The 9451-nt window shown below is 40.7% G+C and overlaps 1 protein-coding gene across 1 annotated transcript; it reads right to left on the bottom strand.

Annotated features, from left to right (window-relative positions):
* Positions 1-6281: 6281 nt before the first annotated feature.
* On the bottom strand, positions 6282-9038 carry USP26 (ubiquitin specific peptidase 26). Its single transcript, XM_024740148.1, has one exon. It carries the CDS (start codon positions 9036-9038, stop codon positions 6282-6284), a length of 2757 nt encoding a protein of 918 aa, XP_024595916.1.
* Between the last annotated feature and the right edge of the window lie 413 nt (positions 9039-9451).

Here is a 9451-nt window from a genome sequence, read left to right as displayed (position 1 = left end):
CCGGGCGTTTTTTTTTTTTTTTTTTGATTAGAGTAGCTGATTAATTTCTGATGCAGGTGAGTTTCAGGACAATGGCTGATCCTGGGATGGGGGGGTGGCTGTTGGGGGAGGGGCTAGAACTCCACCTTGTCCTGCATGGACACAGTGCTGTTGCCCCCCTGCACGTGATGCCCAGCTCCTGGTGCCGGGTGTGAACCTTCTTGTACCACTCACGCATCGCCACCAAAACAAAGAGGTGATCAGGGTCACCTGGAAGTCACGGTCCCAGGGCTGCTGGCCGGCCACCGAAATTTTCAGTGGGGGAAATAATCCACTCTCGGTTACAGAAACATACTTTGCTAAGACTTCTATTTTGAAATATTTTTACTGGGCGGGGTCAACATAGAGAGCAGAACTATAACCAGGTGGACAGAAGATGGATGAATGTACATGCTAGAGAGTGATGTTCTGGCCCAAGGTCCCTGCCACTGACATGCATGAATCTGTCTGAACTGCAATCACCCCATAACACTATCTAGTGGTCCTTACTGCTGTCTACTTAGCAGATGAGGCATGAAAATAAGAAGGGGAGGAATGGGAGTTTGGGATTAGCAGAGGCAAACTATTATATATAGGATGGATAAATAACAAGGTCATACTGTATATCACAGGGAACTATATTCAGTATTCTGTGACAAACCATAATGGAAAAGAATATGAAAAATAATATATATATATATATATAAACTGAGTGACTTTACTGTACAGGAAAAATTAACACAACATTGTAAATCAGCTATACTTCAATAAAATTTAAAAATAAAATAAAACAAATATACAAAACAAAAACAAACAAACAAAAGAAGTGCTTGCTTGATATCCTAGCCATCTCTTGCTGGAGGTCGCACCAGCTACTGGAATATTATGGTTCTCCCGTCAGCATTCTTTATACTACTTTACACCAAAAAAGCAACACTAAATAAAATTAAAACAAAGGGTATCACATTACAATCTTTGGGCTTAATTGGAATATTAGAGTAGAATATCTCACATGCTCAGCCTCTGTTATCAGACTGTGTCCGATCAGGAAATAGAAAATACAGTTATTTAAACAGGAGAAGTTCAATATAAATAATTATTAACCTATGATAAGAGTAACTGTAGAATGTAAGAAAAATCTATATTATATCCTAGGGTTGAGGAGGAGTATCCCAGAACAAATTTGGAAAGGGGCCCCAGTTTCCAGAGCTGGGGTTCAGAACTTGTTGAAGATGTACTTACAGCCTACTGGATGGCAGAGAAGTTTGCTGGTTGGCCTAAGCCACCATGGTCTGTGGTCACTGGCGTGCAGGTGGAGTGCAGTCAGGATGCAGACAAGCCTCAGCCAGGGCACGCATGCACAGGCACACAGAGGGAGCGGAGTCTCCACTGCTAACCCTCCAGGGCACAAGGAGGGCTATAGCCAATGGCCAGGAATGCAGTCATGCAGAGGGACTGAGGGTGTTGATGTGGCAGGAAGCCTGCAGTGTGTGGAAGGGCTGTGGGATCCAAACCTGGGAAAAGCACATGATCAAAGGGAGTCAAGGGCACATGGTGTCCAGGTGGAGATGGCAGCAGGAAAGTCATCTCCAGGCCAGGCCAGGCCAGAACTGTGACGTCTCAGGAATCACATATTTTGGTTCCACAGCTGGGTTACTGCACCACTAGATTTTTCTCACCATCACAGCTCACACTGCTAACCCACCTCAACAACTGGAAATGGCAAGAGAACCCTTTCCACTTGTGATGTACCTCTCGCACCCTCTACTGAGAAAACTCAACTTGTGCTTGGTGTAAAGGAGAAATGCCTAAAGGAATTCTGTCCACTGTCACAGAGCATGTACTGAAGGGTAAATTTGGAGCTGAGAAGCAGTACACTGGTAACTGGCATGGCCCATCTCTTTGGTTACTCAGCTTCCCTATGCACCCCTACATCCATTTGAACTCTCATACAACAGCAAAACAACTCCACATTTCTACCTAACAGATACACCAATCTTTTTAGATGTTTCACTGTTCCCCCAAGTTAGATGACTCAGTCCCAAGTCATTGCATCCATCATGCGATCTATTAATTATTCCTCAAATTCAGTCAGGCAGTCATTGAATATTCTGTTGTTACCTTTAAAGACTAAGTTGTAAAGTTAACTTCCAATAACTTATATATAAAATTAAAAATAGGAAGCAGGATAGAGAAAAAGAGAACGGTGAGTAAATACAAATAGACACAGGTATACAATAAACATAGAGAAAATATGCAAAACTACTATAGCCCTTGTTTCTGTAATTGGTCTCCAGGTTTTAGTTCTTCAATTACCAATTGCAACTTTACTTCATCCTTACTTAAAACGTCAGGTGCTTTAGGTTTTTTACCTGGTGGGGGGACTAAAGCTATGTGATTGTTTTCCATTACCTTCTACTATTGTGTGATAGCAAGAGTAAGGGCCCCACGAAGATGTCCACATTCTAATGCTTGGAACCTGTGAATATATTGTCAGGAGACAAATGGGAATTAAGGTTGATAATCAGCTGACCTTAAAATAGGGAGATGATCTTGGCCCAGTCTCACCATGGTTCTTAAAAGTAGAAGAGGGTTGCATAAGGAGAACCAGAAACGGCCAAGTGAGGATTCTGCAGAGCACTGCTGGCCTTGAAGGTAGAGGAATGAAGCCATAAGCCAAGGAATGTGGGCAGCCTTTAGAAACTGGGAAAGGCAAGGAGACACACTGTCCCCTTAGAGCATCTGGAAGGATTGGAGCCCTGGCAACATCTTGATTTTAGCCCAGTGATTCACATCTTGGACTCCTGACTGCCCAAATTCTAAGATAATAAATGTGTGTTGTTTTAAGCCATTTACTTTGTGGTAATGTTTTCATAGAAGCGATGGAAAACTAATACATTGAGTGTCAAAGAAAGTTTTTATATCCATAATTACCCAGAAATCTGATCTATAAATAAGAGAACCAATTAAAATCCATAATAAATAATAGCCACTGAGTCATTTAAGAATTTTTAATCTTTTATTTGAAATAACAATATAACAGGTAGATAGTACAGAGCCACTCATTGTGCACTAAGAATTTCTTCTCACAGGGCAGTGATGGATTCCACCCAAGCTATCTGTCCCAGAGGACAGAGCATCCCTTCTTCCCCTTTTGATTTGCCCTGCATTTGGAAGTGCGACACACTAAAAAGCAGCACGTGCAAGATGTATAATACCTTATACTCCGCACCAAAAATTTTTAATTTCTGAAAACTATTGGCATCTTCATTCTCCTTTCAAAACAACTTTTCCCTCACTCTTGCCAAAACTCTTGCTTTGATGCCTATGTAAACTGGGTTCAGATTTAACCGTTCTATTAGAAGTCAAATATATGAAATTGGGAAACCAAAGTGTCACTTCTCCTCCTCTAAATCTAACTCCAACCTTATCCTTCAACTGCTTCAGCCGCTGAAGTGCTACTCAAGTTGAACAAATCTCTCATTATTGTGTCTGCGACTCCTTCTTCCATGGGAGTGACTAATTCAATCTGAGAAACTTCCCCCTGCCCTCTACCTCAGCAGTCTTCAGCTCCCATTCAGATCTCTTTCTAGATACACTGTGCTCTGCACAAACATTCTTTCCCAAACTTTGGAATCTGGTTTTCCCCTTAGAGGGCTTTTATTTACTTATTTTTTACATCTTTATTGGAGTATAATTGCTTTACAATGGTGTGTTAGCTTCTGTTTTATAACAAAGTGAATCAGTTATACATATACATATGTTCCCATATCTCTTCCCTCTTGCGTCTCCCTCCCTCCCACGCTCCCTATCCCACCCTTCTAGCTGGTCACAAACCACCTAGCTGATCTCCCTGTGCTATGCAGCTGCTTCCCACTAGCTATCTATTTTACGTTTTGGTAGTGTATATATGTCCATGCCACTCTCTCACTTTGTCACAGCTTGCCCTTTTGAAATGGTAACTCGCCAGAAAAATCTTCTCTGATGACCTATACAAAATAGCCAACTCCCCTCCACTTACCCCACTCTCTAGATCCTTAGTTTAATGGATTTTTCTTTGTAGGTAGCACTTATCACTAACTGATACACTGGAATGTAGGATTTCAATGAATATTTGTTGAATGAAAAAAAGAAGGTATTTGTCCAAAGGAAATGGCAGAGCCAATATTTGAAGCGAGAAATATCTGGCTCTATATCTGATGCCTCAAACCATTATATGCCTACTGTTTCCCTATATAAACTTTCTGGGTTTTTAAATTTTTTTTATTTTGACATCTTTATTGGAGTATAATTTCCTTACAATGGTGTGTTAGTTTCTGCTTTATAACAAAGTGAATCAGTTATACATATACATATGTTCCCATATCTCTTAGACAAAATCTCACACAGAAGCATACACATACACACTCACAAAAAGAGGAAAGGGGGAAAAAATAATAAATCTTGCTCTCAAAGTCCACCTCCTCAATTTGGGTTGATTCGCTGCCTCTTTAGGTATTCCACAGATGCAGGGTGCATCAAGGTGATTGTGGAGAGTTAATCCGCTTCTCCTGAGGCTGCTGGGAGAGCTTTCCCTTCTTCTGTTTATTATTTTTTCTTTTGCCCTACCCAGATACATGGGGAGTTTCTTGCCTTTGGGGAGGTCTGAGATCTTCTGCTAGCGTCCAGTAGGTGTTCTGTAGGAGTTGTTCCATATGTACATGTATTTCTGGTGTATCTGTGAGGCGGAAGGTGATCTCTGCGTCTTACTCTTCCACCATCTTCCCCTCCTATCTCTAGAGGGCATTTTTAAACTTTCCCACACCACTGAATTCCCGTTCACCTCTTTAAGGCTATTCAGGATTAAGAGCATCAACAAGCTCTTGGATTAATACAGCTGTACTAAAACTGTACCCCATACACAAGGGGACACGCCCATTTTGGTAAAGGTGGGACTCAACGTTCAATCCTTTTATATGATGTGAGAAATCCTCTTAGTACAAGTCATTTATTAATAACAAAGGTACAAGGCATTACAGACTCACTGCCTCAAAGACAGCAAAAGGCTAAATTACAGAGAAGGCACGAGCTTAATATCAGAATTACTAAATCCCTGAATGACATGAATTACAGAATATGACCACCTCTGGATCCATCAGGCTTTTAACCAGAATCAGATCATATCCAGGCACAAGTTTTTTGACATTGTATCAAATCAGTAACAAGACTTTCAAATCCTACAAGTACACTTTAAAGCATTCATTGTTTATTAATTCAGGGAATAAGGCCACCATACTGTAAGTTACAGTTATGTAAACAAATTTGGAATTAGTCTTATAATGTTGAGTGAAGATTGTCCAAGGCTTCAGATGAAGTTCTGGTAATCAATGTTCCTTTTAGGCAATGCAAGTGCCCCTCTGATAAGACCAAAATGGCATGGTGGGCTTAGATCACCAAGAACTGTTTGTTAGCAGACAAACAGGAAAAGGTGTTCAATTTCTTGAAGGCAAGTCAACTTCCCTATCCTCAAGGTTTAAACTTGATGGTATGTAGCTCCTTTGGCCTTGAGGAAAGGAAGGAATTTAGCAAACAATTTGGAGACTTGATATGGTGTTCAGTCCCATCTATGTATGCCCAGGAGGATTCATAAACTACCAGTTTCATTTAGTATTTATTGCCAGGACCCCAGCAACTATTGTCTTATTGCCAGGGGCTCAGCAAGTGGTTTTTTCATTTGTTTTGCCAGGACTTCAGAAACTATTTTTTCCCATCAAATCACTGAGCATGCTCATCAGAAGAATAATTGTGTGTGCCTGTTTTGATCATAAGTATACGAAGGAAAAGCATACATGAATACAAGAAACAAAAAATGCAATGAAACCTCTTTACAAAACATAAACAACTGAAACATACAACAGCACCAAAAGTTTTTCTCCATCAGTTTGCAGCCTCCCTCCCCAGAGTTTCTGAATCAGTGGGTCCATGGTGGAATCAAGAAATTGCATTTCTCACGAGTCCTTCCATGTTCCTTATGGTACTCGTTTGAGGACCACACTTAAAGTCCACAGCATTAGAATGAGGAAAGCACAGTTCTGGTCTAGTAGGAGAGATGAATTTTTATCAGCTGGAACTGTGGGGTTGAGGTTTTTGTATCAGGGTTAGAACAGAGATTTATTTCTAAGTAAGTGTTTCTGCTTAACTTTGGTTGTAGATGCTAACTGCCTCTTCATGTTTAGCTAGAGTTCAAACTTTTCCTTCCATGGAGGAAGTGATAGTCAAAGATGTTAAGGAGATGTATGTGAGCCGGAGGCTACTTCTTTTACTACTTCTGGGTCTACTTTGACTACTGCTTCCTCTGTGCTATGAGGCTGGGAGTTCTCTTCCCTTTCCAACAGCTCTTCAAAGATCTCATTGTGCATGTAAAAGAAGATGTACCCGGTTTGAAGCCTAGTCTCCTGCACTGGGGTCTCTTGGCTATTTAATATGTCTAGATCACTGTAACAGAACCACATTTGCCTCTCAAAGTTGTAGGCATCACTGATATAGTGTCCGGTGCTAGGCGTCTTTCCAATATGGCTGATAACACCAATGAGCCGATAGTCATGACTATCTCTCATCTCGGCTTCTCTTTTTGGTTTCCTAGCTGAAGATTTTGTCTTCTTCACATCTGAAGAGCCCTTCTTTCCAGGATCTTTATTGGAACCCAAGGCACCTTGGGACTTCACCTTGGTTCCCTGGAAATTTAATTGCGTAGGTCTGCATTTTTCTCTGTGCCACTGGGCATTGGGGCCTGAAAGCCTCCGAATAAATAGAGGACCAAGGTCTTGTTCACAGAGTCTTATCCCTCCACACTGCTGGGTCTCTTCAGGCACTTGGTAAGATTTTTCTGAAATTCTGCGTTTTTTACCTTTACAAAATTCTTCGGTGGTCTCAGGCATGCTCTCAAAATCTGCAGATATATTGGTTCTCTTGTATTTATTTCCTTTTCGACTTTTAGCCACTTTGCGATCTGTATCTGGGCTGCTGGTGGGTGCACCTTTCAGAGAAAGGGAGCTGTCTTCCAGACTCATCGTTAAGCCTACTGCTAATAGCTCTCTTGCAATGGCTGCTTCATTTCTTGAGTTTACCAATGTGGACTCTATTATATTTAGTTTAGAATCTTTTTCCAGGTCTCTTTGCTGCTGCTTGAAGCTTGAAGCTTTATGAAGAGTCTGGCATTTTTGTGGTTCAGACTCTTTTTCTGATCTAATGTGTGGAGCCAAAGAATCCTTGGATTCTGAGGTCTGCTTTGTTGAAGCTGTCGATGAACTGATGGCTTCAGAGTTCATCTTCTTAAAGATATCTAAGACTTGGAAATCATTAAGAGGTTCATTCTTGCTTAAGGGAAGCGGTGGTTTGGTAGTTTCAATGCAATGGGAAGATAACTTTAAGTATTCGGGAATAATGACTTTTTGGTCATCCTTCCTTAAGGACCCAAACTCACTAAATTTATAGCGTTTCAGATGCACAATAAGGACCCTGGGTAGCCTACTGAATTTATGCACTGCAACAGAACTCCTGTGCTTACACGTTCCACATTTATACTCAAGCTCTTCTGCTTCAAAGAAACCATCAAAACTAGATTGAATAGACAAGGGACGTGCTTTTGCTCTCTGGGGAAGACTGACAGAAAGTGAATTGTTTGCCTCTGCCTTAAGGACAATTTGCCCACAGGCTTTGCAACTAGTTGAGCGCAGCAACTCGAAATCAAAATTACTGGCGACAGGGCAAACAAGCACCTCGGTGTCAGCACTACCAGCAGAAACCTGCTGAGGTGAATTTCCTTCCTCAGATTCAATCTTCCCAGTTGTGTTTAATTTTCTCATGTTTTGTCTAATCTGATCTAAACAATGACCTAAAAACTCATACGCATCATTCTGCGTGTTGTCAGAGAATATCTCTGCAACTGCTGAAATGACGTTTTTAAAATTCCCAAGTAACTTCTTCTTGATTTTTATGTTAAAAATATCTTTCAAAATAAGCAGCTGCACCAAGCGTATGCTAAAGGAATCAAGGGGAGTTTCACCCCGTGAGAAGGTCCGATTGAGTAAATCATTAGCAAATGATGGAATCAAAAATAAGGACTGTAAAACTGCATTCATGTAACAGGTGTTTCCCAAGTTGGGGAAGCCTTGACGTAGTTTACCTGGGTAAAATGCAAAGATCATCTTGAGTCTGACCCACTCTGGGTCATCCTCACCGTACTTCGACTCTGACAGAAATGCTAAATATGCTTTCTCAGTCACTCTTTGGAGAAGATCACTGACATCTAGGTAAGGTTTTCCAGTAAAATCCGTCTTGAATGAAGGTCCAAGTTCCAATTTCTTATTCTGTTTTAACCGTTTTAATATTAATTCTCTCTTTCTGCGGCTTACATATCTCAAGGGGTTCATCTTTGATACCGTTCCTCTCGAAGAGGTATCCTCTTGCAGGAAATCCTTATTCATCTCTGAGCCAGATGATGGCCTCCTCTTCCCATAATCATTTTCTAATAACTCTTCCCAGGTAAATGTTGGCAATTCTGATGCACAGAAAGGCATCTCCTTATCATCAGGTGTTTCATTTCTTTCTTTCTCAAATGACTGACTACTTGACATCTTACATATTTTGTGAGATGCAGTTTTGCCACCTGCCTTCTGTGTTGTTGTACTGGCAAAGATACTCCCACCCCTATCAGGTCTTACGGGTGGTTGAGGATGGACTCTATCCAGGAACTTCTTCAAAATTTCGGTATCTCCGGGGGATAAGTTTGCAATATTCAATATGTCATTAGTCCGTAAACTTAAATACAGATTATTTTGGTCTTCTCCAGAGGGTCTAATGACGATGTCTTCAATATTATTACTTAGCTGAAAAGTTATGTATGATCCAGTACTGAAATAGGCAATCAATATAACATTCCCCTCTCTTTCTACTATTTCAATGTATGCTTCTCTCATATTGGACTTCATAGTATTCTGGTTGCACATTCGGACAAAACCACGTACTATTACAGCAGCCATGATTTCTTTACAAATAAAATTCACTTATACTGAATTATCGACAATCTTAAAGTTTCAATTTGTTGGCCAATTCGCCTTTGGAGACAACACCAAAGAAATAGTTCTTTAGTTCTCTGTGTAGAATGATCTTAGTGATAAAACCAATATACTTCGAGAACTGTCCACGGTTGAATGAAGGCAGAGTCTTGATTCCCAAAGCAAGACCGCTACTGTAAAGAAAATCAAGAAAAATTATTTAAGCTATCAGAGAAATGCCTGGATAGAACTCAAACTCTACTCCCATACACTAAATCTTCTTTCCACTGCAATACTAGACTCCATTCTGATTAATTTCCACACTTCAACTGAAATCATTAAACACTTGGAAGACTTTCAGTACACAGCTGAGGAGCACAGAGAACAGTGTCTCAAGT

This window comes from Neophocaena asiaeorientalis, unplaced genomic scaffold (assembly GCF_003031525.2).
Source record: "Neophocaena asiaeorientalis asiaeorientalis breed wild unplaced genomic scaffold, Neophocaena_asiaeorientalis_V1.1 scaffold950, whole genome shotgun sequence".
NCBI lineage: Eukaryota > Metazoa > Chordata > Mammalia > Artiodactyla > Phocoenidae > Neophocaena > Neophocaena asiaeorientalis.
This window is presented reverse-complemented; position numbering and strand designations above follow the sequence as displayed.